Here is a 23,404-nt window from a genome sequence, read left to right as displayed (position 1 = left end):
TAAATCCAAGTCATTGTGGGGCAGTCGTGGCCTAATGGATAGAGAGTCGGAGTAACCCGAAGGTTGCGGGTTCGAGTCTCGGGTCCGGCAGGGATTGTAGTTGGGGGGGAGTGAATAACCAACACTCTCTCCACCCTCAATACCACGACTGAGGTGAGACCCTTGAGCAAGGCACCGAACCCCCAACTGCTCCCCGGGTGCCGCAGCATTGTCTGCCCACTGCTCCGGGTGTATGTTCACTACTGTGTGTGTGCACTTGGATGGGTTAAATGCAGAGCACTAATTCTGAGTATGGGTCGCCACACACCACTTTCACTTTTTCAACTTTGAAATTTCACTTCCGGCCAAAATATCAGTCCTTAATCCATAACGCTTCCTTCTGTGAAAAAGTCCATCCCCTGTTGTCTTCTCACATCAAAATAGACTGAAATATTTAAGAACTATTTTAGCTTGATCAGTGCGTATTTCTCTCCTGATTCAGACAAGATTACTTTGTGATTGTAGAAAGCAATATTATGGGTAGTAGACTTGTATTTTAGCTAGAAGCAATGGTGTTAAATTAAAGCAAACCACATTTCACTTCACAAGATATGAACTAACAGACTGGATTACTTGTGGATTATTTTTTTATCAGCTGTTTGGATTCTCATTCTGACGGCACCCATTCAATGAACAGGATCCAACAAGTGATGTAAAACTAAATTACTCCAAACCTGTTCCCAAGAAGAAACAAACTGATCTACATTTTGGGATGGCCTGAGGGTGAGTAAATTCAGCAAATTGTTGAACATTTTATTATTAAACTGATTAATTCCTTTAACAAGTGCAGGCTCGTCGTAGATTTGATTGGTACTGATTAGCTAGATGAATCTCAGAAAACAAGGCCATAAATCATAATTCAGTCCAAATTAAATAGATTTTTTTTATAACCGTTTCCAATGCAATTTTTAATTGTGTGAACTGAAAATTAAATGTGAAGTATTTCCACACTGTGGTAGTATTTGCTTATACTCCCTTTAAACCATGTGGATTTAATCTTATAAAAAATTAGTGGGATTAAAATTTGAAGGAAAATTCTGACGTCCATATTTTGTCCTAAAAATACAGGAATGCATTTTTCTGTGTTAAAATGTTCCCCTGAGTTTTCAACCAGTTAATAAAGAAAGAAAAATATTTCTGAATATTTCAAAACTTTATTAGAAATGAGAAGACCTCTTCTTATTTTACATAAAGATACAATGGCTTTGCTCAGGAACCTAATGCCTTCATTTCTTCATCCAGGAATCTGTAAATAAACTGAAGTCACAGGGAAGCAAGTTTTCACAATTTCATCGCAGTGAATTAATCGATGCCTACAGCATAAAATGTTCAACATAGTCATATGGGTCATCACTCTAGAGAGCTTGGGTTTAGGTTCCTCAATGGTCGAGTGTATATACAGTCTAAAGATGTGCTAATGCTTCTACCAACTTGACATAGAAAAGGAAAATTAATATACAAAGATGTACGGTTTAAAAAATAATAAATCATTTTTACAGTTTGTGTAAAATGTATTTTTCAAATACATGGTTTTTGAAAGATCTATTTACAAAAGGAACAATCGGTAAGAAACCCCTGGGCTTAACATACTCCTGTGAGAAGCAACTCGTTTATTCAATTGGTCAAGAACTCAAAATTAAAATGAGAATTAAGGATTAAATTATAAAGTACCAGGCAATCTGAAATAAACAAGGATGGCGAGGAAAAAGCAGGTCACCAATTTCTGGTTTTCCATCAGGGGAGCTTCAGGCCCAAATGGAGGGAAAGAAACAAAAACGGGAAGATGCGGTTTACTGCACAGTAGTTACCCAAATTGTGACGTCACATTCAAGGGTTCAAGATAACCCGACAAAATTCTCATTCTTTCTACCCCACCGACCGAACCGAATATGGGACGATTGTGATTCTCATCTTGTAAAAAATACAAAAATGCTTTCCACGGACTGAATAAATATATTTAACAAGTTGCAAGATAACACCTTTATTTTACACAAAAATTTCAGCTCTAGAAATCTTTCATTAAATAACTTCACGGCTGTGATATATAATTTTTGAAATTTTCCATACTAAAATAAAACTCTGCAATTACATATAAAAAGACAAAATACATTTGCAAAGGAAATTAGTCCACTGAAAACAGTTTTATCTCGTAACTTCCACTGTAAACATGTTATGTAGTTTTTTTTAGTTTTCATTTTCTTAAAAAGAGACAACAAAAATAGGTTTTGCATAATTCTCTGTGCTCGCATACTAAGATAGAAGTGGAAGACGCCAGCTGCAGTTTTCAGTAAACTACATTCCCTTTTGCAATTGACTTTGTCAATACTTTTCCAAAATAGGGCACTCTGCTGTAACATGTACTTTGGCAGTTCTGATGGAACAAGCACACTACAATTGACCTTTCTTTGAATAACCATGTCCAGCTGGTTAAGGTGACCATTACCTAGGGATCTGAGACTATGTTCTGATAGAGGAACGTACAACTGATTGACTACTGCATCCAAATTCAGTCCCTGCTGCGCAGAAGCAGTAAGAGGAGGTTTCTGTTCAGCGTTTGTAGAGAGCGAAGTGATAAGTGCTGTCGTATTCGTTCTGGATGGATAAATCGTAAGCTTTGATTTCATAGATTACATTCAACCCTCACGTGGAGTCTGTTCCCTGGTGCGACAGTGAGCGAGAGGAGGCAGAATCAGTTTACAAAGTGCAGAAGGTGGGAGTGGCCAATAGGGATCAGAGGAGACGTGGAGGCGGTGGGCAGTCGAGTGCTATTGGCTGCTTGCTCTGGCCCGTCAGTATGCCAGTGTGTCTCCAAGGAGGCAGCAGGATGCTGAGAAGGCGGAGCAGGGCAGGGGGCGGGACATGGGCGTGACATCACCTGCACTCGACGGCCACAGTGTTCTGCGTGGGGGAAGCTGAAGACGGGCTCATGCCGGTGTCGGACGAGCCTGATGATGTGGACGCTGTGGTGTGGGACACTGTTGATGAGAAATCAGGGGTCAAGAAAAATCACAAAAAGGCCAGATATTGACATTCAAACATGGTTTACATTTATGAACATTCAGTGCAATTTTCAAACTCTTTAAACCTGATGAACAGAATAAACATAAAACATTAATCATAGCTATTATTATTATTATTATTAAAGGGCACTTATGCAAAATCCACTTTTACATGGTTTAAAATATATGTTTGGATATAATTGTGTGTTGGCAATGTGTGAACAACCACCCAACAATAATAAAAATCTACCCACTACCCACTACCCAGCTGTTTATTGCTGTAGATATGTAATGCAGAGACGTATATGCGACGCCCTCTTCTGGAGACAGGGCGGGAATATGCAGCTCATTTGCATTTAAAGCCATACTCCAAATCAGCTCTTTTTTTTTGACGCACCCCAAAAATGACATTTTCCAGCTGTTATAATAAATGATCTGTGGGTATTTTTGGGCTGAAACTTCACAGACACATTCTGGGGACACCCAGGGCCAATATTACATCTTATAAAAAGGGGCATAATAGGTGCCCTTTAAATGAATATTTTATTGTCATTTTTATTATCGGTTTAATAATAATAATAAATGTTATAAACTAATAAATACATAATTACTACTACTATTATTATTATTACTACAATTAAGTCAAAGGTCAATTCACAAGAGACAAGAAATTGAAAAATGCAAACACCATTTATATATATTTTTTAACAGAATAGATGCAAAAAAAAAAAAAAAGCCATTATTACTATTTTAAATTTTATTTATTTATTTTTTGGGGGCATTTCTGCCTTCATTTGACAGGACAGTAGTGAGACAGGAAGAGAAGTGGGATAAAATAATCATAATATATAATAATAATAGTAGTAGTAGAAGAAGAAAATGGACAAAATATATATATTTTTTTAAATGCACATTTACCTTCTCTTTCCTTCTTTTTTAATCTTTTCCGCCTCCTGTCGATGGAAGCCACCTCAGATTTGAGTGACATGTAGTACTTCCTGATTTCCTGTAGCTTCTCTTGCAAGAATGAAATGCGCTCAGTACTTGACATGCTGTCCAGCTCAGCTGTGAAAAACAGAAGCAGGAACCAGTCAGGACAGGATGTAAAAGTCTCCAAGAATTCATCTGAGATTACAGACACTTCAACTACAGCTGCATGGATCCACTTTAGAAGACATCTGGGTACAGTTAAGCTTTAAAATGAGCCAATATATTGTATTTACATAATCCTATCTATAAACCAACCTTTGATGCATATCAAAAGTTAAATTGTACACTAATAGTTAAACTGTATGAATCAATTGCATCTCCGATATAACCAAAAGAAAAAGTCTTCTAATACAGTCTGGATTTTGTTAATTGGCAGCATAATAAGTGGAAATAACGAGTATCAAATGTCCAATGTGCATGTATCTACTAAGTATGTGTTATAAAACATCTGAAGGCAGCAAAGCATGAAACTCACTCAGCTGGCAAGACCACTTATGTGCGCGGGGGGAAGGAACGGACTGCTTCTCTTTGTGCTTGTCTTTCTCCATGTCTTTAGTGTTGGGAGAAACCAGACCGGGCGACCGAGAAAGCTTCTGGCTCTTGGATAGGCTGGAGTGCTTGACTGGGGTTTGCTTATTAGAGCTGTCCATGGCTGACAGATCCTCACTGTCGCTACTGTGACCTGGAGACGTAGAGAGAGATTTTATCAGGTTTGAGTAGAAGACAAAAATGGCCCCTCATACACAGTTAAAGCTATCACTGGTAACAAATAGAAATTAAAGCTAAAATGTTTAGTTTTGAGCATAAGAAATGAAGTAGAGGTTAATCAGACAGCCAAGAGAAGTAGAACATCACATGACATCAGTCAAGTTAGCGAAACCATTCTCTAGTATCATCATATTTGACTCCAACCTCATATTATTAACATATATTCAATAATATTTACTAAAAAAACTAATTTATTAAACCTGACCTAACCTTTCAGGATATGAATCATAAGGAATAAAATAAAATTAGATAAATTATTATTATTATTATTATTATAACAACAACAACTTCAATATCAGTTTATAGCAAACAACTAATAGAAAAAGTAAACCCTGTCTTGGACATCAATCCATAAATGCTTTCAAGGCTTTGAACTTGCATCAAAACACTCACCTGCTCCATTCTTCTCTGTTTTACATACAGCGCTTGAACGTTTCTGGCTGCGTTTTTGCTTCTTGGCCGATGAGCCAGTAGTGCAATCCAATAACCTCTTCTGACCTGAAAATTCAGATTAGGAACAAAACAAATAAGTGAACCTCACAGAACAAAAGCAGCCAAGAAGTCAAATGATTTCTTTGACAAAAATAATGCAAATATAGTGATAGACAATATATAGAACTTAATCGTGTTAGACGCTATATTGAATTTAACACAGGTGAAAACAAGGTTGTGAGGGGCTGACTTACAGTCTTTATGAAAACACGCACTGTATAAAAGGTCCTAAGATCACATATCACAACTCAACTTTTAAAACTGTTTTCTGGAGCTTTTGTCTTAAACTTTTTTTTTTGGATACACATTTCATCAGCTAAACAATCGGTATGCTGTTAAACAACAGTACAATCCATTGTACACACTGTAATTCAGTCCCTATTGGCATTATCTAAGGGTGCTTTCTCACCTGCCTCATTTAGCTCGGTTGAATCGCACTAGAGTTCGTTTCCCCTCTTGGTGCGGTTCGTTTGGGCAGGTGAGAAAGCAGCAATCGCACTCGGGTGCGCACCAAAAGCGGACCAAACAAGCGTACCGAGACCTCTTTGAAGAGGTGGTCTCGGTACGCTTTCAAACGAACCCTGGAGCGGTTCGTTTGTGGTGAGAACGCGATCCGACCTTAAACAGACCCAACCGCAAAAAGAACTGTGCATTTTTGGACTAAACCAGCTGCGCTGTGCATTATAGGATGAGGAAGTGTTTGTTGACAGTTTGCAGTTTAGCATGGCAGGTCTTGGGGTTGTGAGGAGGTGCGGAGCCTCAAAATAGCAGTGTGCTGTCTGCTGCATTTTACTCCTGTCTTTGTTTACTTCCTGGAGCACCGTTGGAATTTTCCCGCACGCTCGTTCTGACCAATCGAAAAGCAGTTTAGGGAATGCGTTCATAGACACATCTAGCCAACAAGTGAAGCGGATGTTGTCACGTGACTGCATTTTGGTTCGTTTCAGCTGGTTCGGACCAGAGCAAACAGTGTGGTGTGAAAAGGAACCAAAACGGCTAAAAATAGCAACAATGTATAATTTTTTGCCTTTGGTCCGGACCAAATGAACCAAACTACAGATGTGAAAGCACCCTAAATGTGCATCAAGCTTTAACCTACCTCTGTCCTTTCCATCTCGATCCTGCAGTGAGATGCTGGAATTGCTTGAACTTGCACTAGCATCAAAGCTATGAGTTGACTCGTTCTCCCCGAGCCCCTCCTGTGATTCTGCCACGCTGTCCACTTCGATGGTGGCGTCGCTCTCACTCTTAGTGCTGTGCGATTCGTCCGGGCTAGGGGTAGAAGACGGGGAAAACAGTCGTGGAGGTCCCACTGCAGCCAAGACATGAGGAAGTTGGTCGGAAATCTCTAGAGGCTGAGCTTTCGCTTCCTTCATCATTATCAGCAACTCTTCACCCGAGGGCCTGTCCTTCTCCTCTGGATCGTCAAGGTCCACTTCATGGCAGACCAGCGCTTCGGGGCCGATTTGAGGCATCATTTCCTCGTTTGTGGTTGTTGTTGGATCCTCCAGCTCTGGGCAAGGAGGTTCCACCCTGAGGTGCACCTCTCTGGTAAGAGCGGGCATCTCAGATTTCAACTCTATATCTTTGCTGGGAGATGATAATGTTGGAGAAGGGTGTTCCTCTGGTTTCTGCATCACCTCGGTCTTCTCAGGATCAGGTTTCTTCTCCAGCAGTGGGGTTTTAACTGGAGAAAGCATTTTGGGTTCTTCTTTTCTGTCCAGGCAGATTTTCTTTTCTGGCATTCGCTGTTCGGTGACTTTGCGTTTCACTGCGGTGGTTCGCTCTGATGGGCCGATGTCCTCTGTTGCGGAGTCTGTGTCTGAGTCGGCTGTCTCCACCGGCTTTATTCTCTCTACGGGACTGCTGTTTGGCGTTTCCTGGGATTTCTTCACAGGTCGCGGAGGAGTGGAGGGTTCCTCTGTCTCGGTGTGATTAGCAGCGGCAGGCATTTGTGTGGGAGTCTCTGATCCTGGTTCTTTCAAACGAGGCTTCTTCGCTCTTGGTTTTGGAGATCCGTCATCAGACTCAACAGGGAGCAGGGATGTGTCTTCCTCGGGTTTGCTCTCGCTCTCCTTGAAGTTGGGCATCTCCTGAGGGCTGCTGGGAAGTTCAGGCTCAGTCTGCGCAGGTTCTGGCATTGTGCTCTCCTCTGGGAGATTCTCAGCTGCCTCTTGTTTTGCTGTCAGGGGTGGATCGGTTGTCTCGGTCCATTCCAGCTTCTTCTCAGGCGATTCCTCGCACTCACTATCATCCGAGGAGTTCCCTGAATCTAAAAACATGAATAAAAGAAAGAATATACACGTCAGTGCGCATGAACATTAACCATCAGGTGTGACGCTTAAAACTAGTGATGCACAGACGTATAGGACAATTAAAGCAATTATCTGTTTTTTCTGAGCAACTGTAGAAAAAGTCAACACCGGACCCAATTAAATTTAAAATGGGGTGGTAAGTGGCATTGGACAAACTTGTAAATTGTACAAACTGTAGCACAATTTCATGTGATTTTAACCCTGCAGTTTAGCATGAGGTTACCCATTTATATTTCTCATATATAAATTTCCACATAATAGCAGGCCTTTCATTTCATATTGAGAAACTGAGTTTTAGAATAAGTTAAAGAATACAATCCTTTACATTTATTTTAAAGATGCACTTTAAAAAAACCATCAAGCTATCTGTTTTAGCAGGTGTTGTTTTTCTATCGATTCAAAGCGATGTGAGCTGCTCTTACCATTAGATCCTCTATCCGAATCATACATCCCAGAAGTTCTCCTTGTTCGCCGACGAGGAGTACCTGTTCAAATATATATAAAAAAAAAAAAAAAAGTTAAATATTAAAGCACTAGCCAAGGTCATGGGGTCCCATTGAACATACAAATGTTCTGGTAAAATGTGTACATTCAGTGTTTCCCATACATTGATTTATTTGTGGCAGCCCGCCACAATATCAAAACTGACGAGAAGAGTCTGGCTGCAGACTTGCACGCTCAGTACTTGCACACTCAGACACTTGCGCTTCCTCGGGTGACGTCACTTGCAGTCTTTTTTATTTTGCTTTTGTGTGTTTATTTTGTGTGTTCACGGTGTGTGTGTGTTCACTGCTGTGTGTGTGCACTATGAATGGGTTAAATGCAGAGCACGAATTCCGAGTATGGGTCACCATACTTGGCTGAATGTCACTTCACTTACATTCGACAAATCGTGTGCGTTGCCAATGGAGACAAGACGCTCTGGGGGTTAAAACTATTAAAACAAATTTAATACAATAACGAACAGGGTCCTGAAAGTCATCTGTAGGAGAAAAAGACCAGACCCGCAAATCCGTGGCTACAGAACAGCTCGTTTCTCGTTAAGCGTTTTCCTCCTGCAGAAAACCATGAACACTTAATCTGGCTTAATGTGTTAAGATAGTGCTATTAAAATATCAAATTCAATATACAGTTTATTAATATAATGAATATGTATATAGTACTTTCCTTCTATAACGCAAAACATAGGATAATGTAGCATAATGGAGTAAGATAATAAAGTGCAAACTCAATATGCTTCTCATCATTATTAAAATATACATAACTAAATGTATAGGTATACAAGTATATGTATAGGTATATAAATGTAAATGTATATAACCCAGATCAAACACAACACGCAAAGTTTCACTTTTCTTTTTTTTTTTCAAAAATAGAATAAACGGTCTACACATTGTCTTTGTCCATAAGCTATATTACATGTTGTATTTAAAATGATTTTCTATGGGAGGAAAACGTTTAACGTGCAATTTAACGCATTGCATCCTTTTAATATCATTTATTGCATTTCATAATGCACGTTCATATCTGCTGGTCTGTATTTTTGTGTCAACAAGACTTGTAGGCTAATGAATTGTCTTTATCATCTTCGTCAAAGACTACAGTATACCCTTAAGTCCCTTATTATTATGATTATTAAATTTAGTCCATTATGCCACATTAAGCATTTTGCTGTATGAGAGGACAAGTTAAAATTAGCGTATTGCGTTCATGGCCGTCTGCTTGCCTTGTAGTACATTTAATAATAACTATACATCGAATTTTATCTTTTAATTGTGCTTAATGTATTAAGATACATTAAGCCATATTAAGTGTTTATGGTTTTCTGCAGGAGGAAAACGCTTAATGAGAAACTTTGCGCATTGCGTTCATATTCTGCTGTTCTGTAGCCACAGATTTGCGGGTCTGGTCTTTTTCTCCTACAGGTGACTAGCAGGACCCTGTTCGTTATTGCGCTAAATTAGTTTTAATAGTTTAAGCACCACAGTGTCTTGTCTCCATGGCAACGCACACGATTCGTCGCAGTTAGCGGAGAGTGCAAGCGGCAATTGCAAGTGACTTTATTTAGTTTCTTTTTTCTTGTCTTCACCACCTGGCTACTGTTGTAAAATGTTGAGCGATTCAAACAAAAAATAATCAATAAATAGAACAAAATAAAAAAGACTGCAAGTGACGTCACCCGCGGAAGCAAGGGTCACCTGAGAGTGCAAGTCTGCAGCCAGACCCTACGGAAACTGACTGCCACAAATAGATTTTCTAAAAGGCTTTGACTTTGTTGAATAAGGGAGCACTGCACGTTTCAAAATCGAAACCCAGTGCGGGTGTTTTTATATCACTGCATTTCTGAAGGACGGTCTTCAGAAAATTTTGGATGTCATTTTCATTTCATCTTGAATGTAATGTCTGATAATGCACCGTTTGTGAGCGGAGCGCTGCTTTGTGTACAGCCGTTGCCGGGGAAACCTCGATCTCTACCACTTCAACAGAGATGAATTTGCATACATATGCCGCTACAAATAAGAGTGCATTGAGTCTGTGGGAAACACTGACATTGAATACACTATTAGATGCTTCAGATAAAAAGCATGCACCAAATAAATAAAAGTGTAACTTATAACAGTAGTAAAGTTGAACAAAACCCACCAAGCCATTAAGCTTACTATAGAAACTAGAATGTTTGTTCATCATATGGCAAAATGCAGCTTTCTGTTACTTCTGACAGGAAGGTGGTGTAAAAAAAAAACACAAAAAAAACGCAGAACACATCATGATGTTATTACCATACCTGAACTTCAGCTGCAACATCACATAAGTTATACACCCAGCTTTTGACATGGATAGTCTTACCCTCTCCATTTGGCAGGGCAGAGGCATCTGCGGGCCGCGAGTTCTTGCTGCTGGATCGACCCTCGCTGCTGGGGGTCTTGGACAAACTGCGGGAAGTGCTGGGAGGGGTGGATTTGAGTGGAGGACGGCCTCGTCGTATCCCTTGTTTGGCCGGTTTATCCTCGTCTTTCTCCCTCTCCCCATCTTCTTTATTCTATGGTGAAACAAAGCACAAAAGTATTTTTTTTTTCCCAAGGTTCTCAAGATAAATACTGTTTTTGTTTTTAAGACAGACTGCCACTCACCTTCACTTTTTTCTTTTGTTTTCTCTTTGTTCCACCCTTATCGATAGGCCATATTATTCGATCTGCCTTGACCCATTCATCATATCTGTTACAGAGACAAAACAATCTCTTGAATAATATTGTCATCATTCACAAGGTGAACAATAAATAACCCTTTCAGGCTTCATGAACAATGTATAACGGACATTTAACCCATGCAGTTTGAGAGGTACGAAATCTCACATATTGGAATCTCTAATAGTAACAGCCTAAAGGTTTATTACAACATATGTAAAATTCAAGCAGAGGTTAATCAGACAGCCAAGAGAAGTATAACATCACATGACATCAGTCAAGTTAGCGAAACCATTCTCTGGTATCATCATATTTGACCCCATTCTCTTTTAACAAACCTTCAATTTTTAGCAGAAATGGGCAGTATATACAATATTCAATATATATCTGCAGGCTCAATTCATCCATAATTTTCACAAGCATCCAGTCATTATCCACTAATCACTCATTTCATATGACAAGTGAAATAAACATTAAAGGGCAGTCACATCAACACCTCACCTCACATTCCAGCCGTAATAATGCACCAGGTAAAGAACCTCTCCATTATCAGTCTGTGTGTTCTTGATGTTAGCTTCATAGATCTTCTGCGTCTTCCCCTTGCCGTATTTCACTTTGACTTTAGTGCCAGTCACAGAATGCTCAGAGTCCTCACAGCCGTCATTCTCCTCCCTCTCATCTCTGTCAAACAAGCACGAATGATTCGACTCTTTATCCACACAGAGATTTTAAAAGGACCATATCATAGAAAACTGGACTTTTGTTTTTTGATATACTATATTAGACATACTACTATTCAAAAGTTTGGCATCAGTAAGAATTTTAACTCTTTCCCCGCCATTGACGATATCTCTCGTCAATTAAGAGACAACGCTTCCCCACCAAAGACGAGTTTTTACGGCAATCCGTGTTCTAGGTATATTACGGTAAGTTAAGCCGTAGAGCATGTCCTGAATGAGTTACGGGACTTCCGGGTCCGAATACAAGACGATCGGCATAAATGGAAGGATCAGAGAAAAATGTAGATCATATATGGACCGATAAACCATCAATCTGAATGTGTGTGCGCGCTTGTGTATGTACAGTATGTATATGTAGCCTATATGTGTGTGTTTGTGTGTATAAACGTGTGTGTGTGTCTGTTCTGTTTATTGAATGCAATTTCAGTTATTCATATAATTATTTACAGGTGAAAGAATGAGACATTTGAATGCATTTTTTCTTGAAAATGCACTTTGATAAAAATGCATTTTTCTCCGTCTTTTGTCCAAAATGTTGCATTTCTGATGAAACCTGTGTGCATTTAAGTGGCGATAAAACATGAACACATGAAGATAGAATAAAAGTTTTTTTTTTTTTTATTAAAAGCAGAGGCTCGGTTCTTTATTTTGATTTATGCTCATAGCAGAAAATATTTTGAGGGCGTCAAATTTAGGTGAAAATCATCAAATGCTGGCGGTGGCTGGCAACTTTAAAAAAATGCATTTCAAACACATGCTGTTCTTTTGAACTTTCAAAGTTTATCAAAGAATTCTAAAAATGTATCAGTTTCCACAAACATTAAACGCCACTGTTTTCAACACTGATAAGAAATGTTGCTTGAGAATGAAATCCGCATATTAGAATGATTTCGAAGGATCATGCGAGTTATGGCTGCTGAAAAAGTGTCACATTTTAAAATATATTAAAATAGAAAAAAAAAATTATATTTCAAATTACTCTTCTTACTGTTTAATCAAATAAATTCCACCTTGGGGAGCGCAAGAAACTTCCTTCAAAACAAATATCCAAAACCATCTCTACTCAAAATCTCCCCCAGCCTATAGAAACTAAGCTGCACAAATTGCAATACTGCCATCCCAACCACAAGCAAATTAATGTATGATCACCTAATTTACATATCAGCCCCTAAACAGCAAAGTGGTGCAACGTGATGAACAACAGCAAGTAATTTTTTGAGGTAATGAAAACCTCTTTAGCAAAAACAGGCAATTTTAACTTAAAGGGATCCTATTACGCTCTTAAGTCTTGATTTTGTTTTGGGGGTGTACTAGAACATGCTCTCATGCTTGGTGGTTAGAAAAATCGCATTATTTTTCACATAATTTAGATTATTACAATACCTTTCTCCACAGCCTGGCACAAACGGCTCAAATAGTTCTGGGTTTGATGAAGGCCCGCCTTCCGAAAAACGAAATGTGTTGTGATTGGTTAGCTGTCCCAGTGCATTGTGATTGGCGAATGGCGTTTCAGTATTGCTCCGCCCCTTGCTAAAACAGCAAGTGTGTCTATATTTCTATATCAATATTGTGGATCGCGCAGAACCTTTGCACTCACGGATATTGCAAGACATATTAAAGTGGTAACGTTATTGTTGTTTTTTTTTGGCCAAATCACGTTTTAGATGGGATGTCAACAACAGCTTAAACATAACTGCATTTACTATGTACAGATAAGTGCAACAGTAATATGTATTATTTTTATTGTTTGTTAATTCTAACATTATAACATGAATTGCACTGAAACTGTTATACAGTTGAATTTATTTCTACCATAGTCTCAGAGTTACACTATTTGTGGAGGCATATATATGCAAATTAATTCTCTGTCAGCAGGAGGCGCTGTTGGAGCAGGAGAGATCGAGGTTTCCCCGGTAACGCTGTACACAAAGCAGAGCTCCGCTCACAAACAGACTTTACATGCAAGATGAAATGAAAATGACATTCAAAATTTTATGAAGGCAGTCGGATCAGTTCAGAAATACAGTGATATAAAAACACCCGCACCGGGTTTCGATTTTGAAATGTGCAGTGCTAAATCAAGCGTTCTCCCCACCCGCCAACCATTCAAATTTCCGTAGGCGGGATTTATTTTAATGATATTCTAATGGACCACTTTGTGATGTCACAAATACAGGAAAACAACTTTGTAGTCCAAACGAGCCGTTCGCTGTAATTCTTGAAAAGGAATTTTTTTTAAACAAAATATCTCCCTTTGAAGTGGACTTTGAGATTTGTAACTTTGTAGATCTTTTTATGTCCAAACATACACACTACACACTGACTAAAACTCAAAAAGTGAAAACGCATAATAGGACCCCTTTAACTAAAGCCCTATTCGCACGGGATTAGTATTACCTGGTGACCTCCAGTCATTTGTAATAATTGCGGAGGTTGTCTGTGATCTTAATCCTGTGCGAATCGACCATGTCTGTAATTTGTAAAGTAAAAATTCCCCCGCAAATGACCTACCATATTTCGCAGAACACCGAGGTCCTGTGATAATTTTAGTCCTGAATGCGAATCAGCATCTCTGTGATTTGGCCAGCATTTGGCGGGTCGTATATAATTTTTCAAGGTTTTTGTTTCCTGTGCGCCTTTTTATCCATCTTTCACAAAGAATGGAGCTGCGTTGGAGTGTTTGATAGTATTTTGGGTGCTGTCATATCGCTACACCATACAATTTGCAGAAAGAGAAAGCTGAAAAGGTTTAATGTGTTACAAATAAATCAAGCGTAAAGCTTGAGATATTATTTTAACCTGGTGAAATGTAAATGACACGGGGCACAGAACTATATTAGTTTCTTTTCTTTTGTTAAATCCATCTGGAGCATAGAACGGGACTCTCAAAGCCTTGACATCCGAGTATCCTGGAGATAAGTCAGTAATTTCGAGTAAAATCACAGGCTTCGCTTATCCCGTGCGAATGCACCACGCGAAATTCAGATGGGGGTGGGGGGGTAATTTCAAAATCACACATGGTCCCCAGATAATACTAATCCTGTGCGAATAGGGCTTTAGTTAGTTGAAGTCCAACTGTAAAGATATCAGTTTGTAATAAGGCACTGTGCCCCTTTCAACAAAATGTCTCAAAAAAATCTAGGTAGCTCTGAATTAACACTATTTCTCCTGTTTAAATGCAGAGATAAATCAGACAGCCAAGAGACGTGTAACATCACATGAGATCAGTCATGTATGCGAAACCTTTCTCTGGTATCATCATTTCTGACTCTGCAGGAACAGGTTCAAATCCAAAATTTTAAGCCTTATCACATGCATGACAGTTTTCTTACCAAAAGCTCCACAAGAGAGGCATTCAGAGTTGTGAATGACATTAGGTACAACATTACAGAATTGTACCATAAATCAGTTCATCAAGACAGTTTTAAACAGGTTTAACAGATAGTGACATACCGGTCCCTGAGTCTGGATCTCTCGCCATAGTCTTCCTCATCTTCATCATCATCCTGTTCTTCATCATCAGTATCTTTATCAGACTCCTCAAAGCGGCGGCTGCGTCGTTTCCCAGGGGCCTCCCCATCAGATTTCTCCCTTTGCTCCTCTTCACTGTTTTCTCCTCCACCTTGTGTCTCCTCCTCCTTCGGTTTCTCAGGCTCTTTCAACTCTATTTTCACAGGGGTCATTGTACACCGCCGCCGGCCCTGAGGAGTCACACACACATACAACAAAGATATTTTAGCTAGGAAGAAAAATATAAATGTGAAACTCAAAAACAAATGGGTTATTCTGAATATTTAAAGTCATGTCACATGTTCTATGAAGAGAAAGTTTATGATAACCTAGTTCTAGAACTATTATAACCATTTAAACACTCACAATTACGAGAGCAGCAGAGTAAATCTCTTAATTGTAGTACAACAAAATGTTTAATGGTCAAACACTAACCTTTTAAAAGAATAGTTCAGTAAACATTTTAAATACTTTCATTAGTAAATATGCATAAATATGAAAGAGGTTTGAGAGTCTGTATGTATATTTGTAGCAAATAATGTCAAAAAAGCACCATAAAAAGTCATGTGCTGTTGTCCTCTAAAGATTGATAACTGTGAGTAAGGAAACAGAAATTTAATTTTTAGAATTAATTAATAAATCTATCTATCTATATGGGGGGGGAAGTGGTGTGTGGCCAAGTATGGTGACCCATACTCGGAATTTGTGATCTGCATTTAACCCATTCAAGTGTACACACAGTAGTGAACATACACCTGGAGCAGTGGGCAGCCAATGCTGCGGCGCCCAGGGAGCAGTTGGGGGTTCGGTGCCTTAGACACACACACACACACACACACACACACACACACACACACTTTGCCCTGTAAAGCTTGCTTCAGAGTCATGGTCATCATTCGTTTTCATTTTATGGAACAAGCAGTATTCAAAAGAAATGAGAGTGAGGTTTTATTTTTGGGTGAACTGTTCCTTTAAATGCAGGATGTTTTCAAAATAACAGACATGTCCTTAAAATCAATTTAAAAGTCAAAAATGCATATCAGACAGCCAAGAGAAGTGTATCATCACATGACATCAGGTCATGAAAGCGAAACCATTCTCTAATATCATCATGTGCATTTCCTCTAACTCATTCAAGGACAAAATATAGCTGCGAGCAGCGATGACGGGCCCAAGCCGTCAGAATACGCCACCCCGGTGGCATCGATAAAACGGTGCCCAGCGAGCACAAGCATCACAGTAACCCTCTGGCAGTTTGGTTTTAAGGGATACGGCAATTAAAGGGTTAATCCAAACCATCAATTCTGTGAAACACACACACACAGAACATATAAAACTTTAAATTCTGTGAAAATATATTTTTCATTGGTAGTTTATGTTAGTTAATGCATTTACTAATGCTAACAAATGAGAAATTATTATAGTTACCAAAGCTTTTAATGATTTATAAGCATTTTTTAATGATTTATTTTTCCATTAACTAACATGAATAATTTTTTCTAACACAAATTAATAAAGTAAAAAATATATTGTTAATATTTAATGTTATTTGTGAATTAACCAATGTTAAAAAACAACATTATTTAACTGTTGTTAATTTACATCATTAATAAATATATACCATTTAATGTTGATCAAAATCAATTCCAAAATGTGTTAATATATTATTAAATTTTAAAGTTTTATCTTTTGAACATGACTATTTTTCTAATATAAAAAATATTTTGTTCATTGTTAGTTCATTGTAAGTTCATACTATCAATGAAGAATTAACATGCTGTAAAAAATATATTTTTCATTGTTAGTTCATGTTAATTAATGCATTCACTACTGTTAACAAATGAGACTTAATTATAAAGTGTTATCAAAACCTTTAATGCTTTATAAGCATTTTTTAAGGATTTTATTGAGATGTTTAAACAGACCCTCTCTCTCTCTCTCTCCCCCTCCACACTCACTGAACTCACACAGTCAGTCACCCACCCAGTCACCTACCGCAAACATTAGAAGCACAGAGACAGGAGAACTCTGATAGTTTTAATTTTCTGCTCTCCATAGTGTATTGTAAATTCATGAAATTAATCACATATCCTCAGACTGTATAGTTCTGTGTATGTAATTTTTTATGAAGTGTTTGGAAGCTGCTCTTAAAAGAAAAAAAAAAAAGAAAAGTTTTCTCTTTTTTACTGTAACTTTAATAAATTGCCATTAAATCATCGTTCAAGATATCCTAAATCCGTCCGCAATTTAGCATCTTCAGTATTTTGGCATCATAAGAAAAAATGTTTGGTGTGATTTATGTGTTTCTGTTTGGAGGAGTATGAATTTGTTTACAGCCTGTTTAAAAACAAAACCCACATTAAAATAAATATAGCCGACTTCCTGTTGGTCGTAGCTAATGACTGTAAATTAGAAAGTTGTCCGGATTAATAAGAACAATTTATGTACTGAGTTTGGTGTCTGTAGCTATCATTATATATATATAAACATTAATAATTATATACCATTTAATGTTGATCAATATTAATTCCAAAATGTGTTAATATATTATTACATTTTAAAGTTTATCTTTTGAACATGACTATTTTTCTAACATTAAAAAGATTAATAAATGCTTTAAAAAAATTGTTCTTTGTTAGTTCATACTATCATGGAAGAATTAACATGCTGTAAAAATATATTTTTCATTGTTAGTTCACGTTAATTAATGCATTTCCTAATGTTAAGAATTGAGACCTTATTTAATGATTTATAAGCATTTTTTAAAGATTTTAAAAAACAGACCCTCTCTCTCTCTTTCTCTCTCTCACCCAGCTCCTCAATCCACACAGTCACTCACACAGTCACTCACACCCCACCCCTCACTCAGCTGCAGGCTGGCAGGGAGCTCTCACTCAGCAGTCTAACAGCTTTCTGATAGTTTTTAAATTTTCTCCTAAGCATAGTGTATTGTAAATTCATGAAATTAATCACATATCCTCAGACTGTATGGTTCTGTGTATGTAATTTTTTATGAAGTGTTTGGAAGCTTCTCTTAAAAGATAAAAAAAAAAAATAATTATCTTTTTTACTGTAACTTTAATAAATTGCCATTAAATCATCGTTCAAGATATCCTAAATCCGTCCGCAATTTAGCATCTTCAGTATTTTGGCATCATGATAAAAAATGTTTGGTGTGATTTCCGTGTTTCTGCTTGGAGGAGTATTAATTTGTTTACAGCCCGTTTTTAAAAAAAACCCACATTAAAATAAATATAGCCGACTTCCTGTTGGTCGTAGCTAATGACTGTAAATTAGAAAGTTGTCCGGATTAATTAGAACAATTTATGTACCGAGTTTGGGGTCTGTAGCTAAAACTAACCCCCTCATTTTTGACAAAAGGTGGCGCTATAGAGTGTCTCTTCCACGCCCGTTTATGAGCTTTTTCCAGTGTCTAACTATCATTAATACTCATATGTGTGTTGAGTTTCATGACATTCTAAACATGTTATCTGCCTCAAAATCACCAGAAACGAATTTTCAACTTTGACACGTTGCCATGGCAACATAATTTTAGATATCAATATTCCCTTCACAGTTTTACATCGGCCGTGTTTTGACATTATTCTGGTGAAGTTTGAAGCAAATCGAGTAAAAAGAAGATGCTGAATTCAAAGCATTTTGAAAACGACACACTTCCTGCAGCCAGTTGGTGGCGCTATAACTTTCAGTCATAATAGTCACATCTATCCGATCGGCATCATACAACGAACAAACCACTGGAGTTTGATCTACATCATACAATGTATGTGGACGTTATTAGGCATTTCCTGGGTCTCATTTTTCGCCATAACTTCATCGCCTCGCCACGGGCAAACCGTTCGACATATCAAAAATATCTTCGCAATTTAGCGTCCCCAATGTCTTGAGATCATGTTCACCGAGTTTGGTGGCAATCGTATGGAAATCCTCAGAGGAGTATATCAAATTCCAGAGCATGCGCTTTTTAAACAGCCCTGAATAGCCGACTTCCTGTTGGGCGGAGCCTAAGACATGCTGTGCGGAAGTTGTTCGGCTCAATGAGTTCTATATGTGTACCGAGTTTCATATGAATACGTGCAAGTATGTGTGAGCTATACATCGTGTTTTCTGACAATTTTCCAGGGGGCGCCGTAGAGCCCCTGTGCCACGCCCAGGTCCCAGCCTCAGCGGCGTCCTAATGGCCGCAGGTTCCAATGTGCGTGCCAATTTTCGAGAGTTTTCGGGCACGTTAAGGCCCCCAAAAGTGCCCGGATGATTGAAATAAAAAATAAAAAAAAAAAAAAAAATAATAATCCTTAGAAGAACAATAGGGCCCTGCGCCTTACTGGCTTGGGCCCTAAAAAAACCCCACTTGTAATATAAGTGTTTTTGCTCTGCAGCTGGCAGGTCTTTGAGCATGAAAATCCAACATCCTGAGAGCAGCCCAACAGAAAGACAGATAGACACTCACCCTGGGCGAGCAGATATCCTTGTGTCCCTTTTCGCTCTCAGCATCTGACTCATCAGCGTCTGCCGCAGGTTTGTCCTCGCTAGTTCCAGGCTTCTCTGTAACCTGCTGCATCATCTTGTCTGTGTCTTCGCTCTCTTTTTTCACAGTCTTAATGCACTGCACTTCTGGCTGGTGGTCTGGTCGTGGCTCATTGTGGTGCACTGTCCTGAACTGGATCTGAGCGGAGCGGCAGTACTCCTCAAATCCGTACAGGTACCTGAGGTTCAAGTCATAAGATAATAAATGTTAACAATATTAATCAAGGGGAGTCTTTTTTTTTTTTAAGTTAAAATATGTGCATTCTCCAAATGTTTTATTTATTTTTTTAAACTCCAGCAGAGGATAATGAGACAGCCAAGAGAATTGTAACATCAAATGACATCAGTCAAGATAGTGAAACCATTCTCTGGTATCATCATATTTGACCCCATGCTTGTTTAACAAGGATTCAATTTTCAAAAGAGCTGGGTTAATTTTTTATTTAAGCATGAAATGAGGTATATCTTAGAAACAGCACAGCTGCATGTCTGAAATGTTTGTGTTACTGCATACTTGCCTGCTAGGCATTCAATTTAAAATTTATTTACTGTAAACATGCTTTTTGTTCCTTTGTTTACACTGAAGAATAAGTTTTAAAAAATCTGTTTGCTGTAGACGAAAGCATGCCACAGATGCAGTCCATAAATATCAAGTTGTACATAACTCAAAATGTTCCTTTAACAGTGCAGCAAAAGTCACATCCAAAGTGGAAAATTGTCTCCATTTGCCAACGACACAAAAAGAACACTGGATGCTGAGTAAACAAATATAGTCCTGTACAGCAGGAATTGCGAGAGCATGCACTTACTTTCTGTAGGCTGTTTTCACATTGTACGAGGCAGCAGAGTTCAGAACCGGGATGCCAAGATCCATGTAGATCTGTTTCCAAATAGAGCCGCTTTCAATCTAAAAACAAAATAAACTCTCTCATTACACAAGTCTTTTTGATGACAAAAAGTGCTAATTCTTGCTGCACAGAGCTGGTAGTGTCATGCACATCTGTCTACCGCACCCTGGGATCAAATAGCTTAGAGAAACATGACATCACTCGAACAATCTCAACCGTTTTCCCAATTATCACCAGTCCAAACTCCCAAATATAATTACCCTCAATAACATTCACAGAACATGCATTTGATAAACACGCCATTTTTCAACTCAGTCCAGCTCTGTGAACTTCATAAATTCAATCAGCGGCCACTTTCGCTTCATATTTTTGGCAAGGTCTCACTTCCCACTTGCCGAGTACAATAAACAGATGGTGGGAATGCTAAGAACACTCACATTGTCGCAGCCTCCGTGAATATGCACCAGTCGGAAGAGCTTGAAGAGGTTGAGATCCTTGTAGCCAAGCACTGGAGGTTTGTTAATTGGCGTCCCTGGAAGGAAAGCAAAGGTGCAGAGAAGAGTTAAACTGAAAATGTGCCCAGGAAGATTGTTAATCCCCATTTTATTTTTTTTTCCCCCATAGTGATTATAACTCAACCGGTGATGTGCAGGCATTACCTCTGTCCTCCATGAACTTGTAAAGCTGCTGTAGAAAGTGGTCCCTTTCTTCTGGGTCTGGCTCATCATCAGGCTGTTTAAGAGAAAGCAAGTGCAACATCTGAATTTGATGTTTGGCAACAGTAAAATGATCAATTACCATCTTTTTTTTAAAACTCATGGGCCACATAAACAACAAAGCAGTTTTCCCAGTGCATATCTAATCGATCACTGACTGAGGATGAATTACCAAACACTTTGATCCTCTCTGTGACAGTTTTGCATAAAACACCCTGTAAAAACATGACTCTACCATGCAAATTAAAAAGATCATTTGTATATATATATATATATATATATATATATATATATATATATATATATATATATATATAAAAAAAAAAGCTAAAATCCTGTAAGCAGCAAATGGGAATTGTGAAGAATTTAGCCTACCTACTCTGATTTCTGGTTCCTTATTTATTCTATTAACAACTCTTTTACTAATTTAGAAAAAACAAACATTGGCTTAAATAAAAGCATTTCTTATTTACAGATTTTTAATGCATGGCATATATTTTAACAATTGGTCCTATTTTACTCATCCAGCTTCTTTGTATGAAACATCACTACTTAAAATAAAATGTTTTAAAAAAGTTTGTTTTGGTGTGCATCTTTAATTACATATTTGTCATAAGAACAACCAGTCAGTAATTACACTAATATAAGTCTCACTAGCCTTACATATACAACACCGCAGCAGTTGTCAGAGCTGGACGTGACTAAAAGTGAGTGAGTCGGATTAATTCATTAACCACTCCTACTGATTCATAAGTGTTTCTGATTTGTCAAAAAGAACCAGCTCATAATAACCATCCATTTCTGAATGAGATTTCAATAAATCACACTGTTTGTGGCTGCATACAAGCATACATAAAATAGCAGTGATGGAAACAATGACATTTTAAAACATTTTAGTTCAGGCATCTTCCACATTACAGAAAGAATGGACAATCAAGAGCTATAACGGTCAAGCAAACATTAAATATTAAAATTGCATATTAAGTCAAGTATATGGGGGTGTCATTACCTGAAGGTTGTGTTGCAATACATCTTAAACACTACTAACCTTACATATCCTAATTTCTGCCTTTAGTATTAAAGTGAGGCATCTCTGTTGCACAGGAAAGAGAATTCAGCAAAAGTGCTTTGCTTGAATCAAACATCAGCTAGGCTATATTTTTAATGATCGGATACATTCACAATACAGCAAATATCAGGATTTACAAAGCAATATGCTTAAACTAAGTCAAATTATACAGGGCTTTCTTAAGACCGATTAGTCAAATTTTAAAAATGTGTAGTTTCACACATCCAAAGTTTAAACAGAATCCTAGTGCTGGCTTTCTCAAGATAAAATTCAATAAAAAGAAAAACAACCCATTACTTCAAACAAATGTTTCAACTCATATTTTTCACTGGCTGGCCTTATAATTGTGCAACGTGCCCGACCTTCTCCAGCGAGGAGAGAAGACTCTTTGAGATGAGCTCAGCCCTGCCCACCATCAGAACTGGCACACCTCCACTGGGCCAATCCCGTAGCCTTTTCACAACCAAAGGAACCAGCAGTTGCCATGGGAACGTGCTTCCCACATGCTGAGACCATTCAGTTGGCTTAATCAAGGTGTACGAGAACATGAGACGTATAGGGCCACGGGAATGTCTTTACAAATCAACATAAACACCAACACTGGGATTCTCTCAATCGGCACTGGTCGCAAATAGCCTCTTATTACTTCAGTACGCCTGGTGCCCAGCACTGGCAACCCCTTTAATCAGAACAATCACTGCAAAACTACATGCCAATCACTGAGACCAAGAAACAAGAATCCAAGCAAGAGCATAAACTGGAGGAAAAAATAACCATGGCTCAAAAGTTCGAAAGACAAGACCACAATTTTCCAACACCACCAACTTCTGAATACGTCAGCAGCACACCACATCTTTTCAACACTTGATAAATAAGTTTAACTTTTGAAGGAAACACCATTAAAGGTAAAGAAATGGAAATAACAAATACTGGAGTCTTACTTCCTCTGGTTCTGGCTGCTTCTCCTCTGCGCCCTCTTTTCCTTCGATATCCTCATCGTCGTCTTCATCACTGCTAGAGGATTCAAGAATCTCACTCAAGTCCACTTTCCAGTTGTCAGGGACCTGTCTGGACTGAAGAAAGTGCTGTGCTGCTTCAAACCCTGGCAAGAGAGAACAAGAAAGAGAGCATAAGAAATCACGCTCTAACCTGGCAGCATCAAGTCAATGAGGGGTCACAGATGAG

The 23,404-nt window shown here is 38.3% G+C and overlaps 1 protein-coding gene across 2 annotated transcripts in view; it reads right to left on the bottom strand.

Annotated features, from left to right (window-relative positions):
* Positions 1–1,176: 1,176 nt before the first annotated feature.
* LOC306885974 (AT-rich interactive domain-containing protein 4A-like) overlaps positions 1,177–23,404 on the bottom strand; it is a 29,665-nt gene continuing 7,437 nt past the window's right edge. For both annotated transcript variants that reach the window (XM_079442811.1, XM_079442812.1), the window contains exons 11-25: positions 23,161–23,321; positions 21,094–21,166; positions 20,872–20,966; positions 20,396–20,493; positions 19,510–19,765; positions 14,982–15,229; positions 11,290–11,469; positions 10,735–10,819; positions 10,451–10,643; positions 8,026–8,088; positions 6,388–7,560; positions 5,190–5,294; positions 4,504–4,710; positions 3,957–4,103; positions 1,177–3,014 (exon numbers count right to left, since the gene is read on the bottom strand). In XM_079442811.1, the coding sequence (XP_079298937.1) occupies positions 2,911–3,014; positions 3,957–4,103; positions 4,504–4,710; positions 5,190–5,294; positions 6,388–7,560; positions 8,026–8,088; positions 10,451–10,643; positions 10,735–10,819; positions 11,290–11,469; positions 14,982–15,229; positions 19,510–19,765; positions 20,396–20,493; positions 20,872–20,966; positions 21,094–21,166; positions 23,161–23,321 (3,188 nt within the window). In that variant the 3' untranslated portion in view covers positions 1,177–2,910. The remainder of the gene's footprint in view (positions 3,015–3,956; positions 4,104–4,503; positions 4,711–5,189; positions 5,295–6,387; positions 7,561–8,025; positions 8,089–10,450; positions 10,644–10,734; positions 10,820–11,289; positions 11,470–14,981; positions 15,230–19,509; positions 19,766–20,395; positions 20,494–20,871; positions 20,967–21,093; positions 21,167–23,160; positions 23,322–23,404) is intronic.

The sequence above is a fragment of the Barbus barbus genome (assembly GCF_936440315.1).
Source record: "Barbus barbus genome assembly, chromosome: 20".
Lineage (NCBI taxonomy): Eukaryota > Metazoa > Chordata > Actinopteri > Cypriniformes > Cyprinidae > Barbus > Barbus barbus.
The sequence above is the reverse complement of the archived record's forward strand: the minus strand, read 5'-3'. Positions and strand labels throughout refer to the sequence as shown.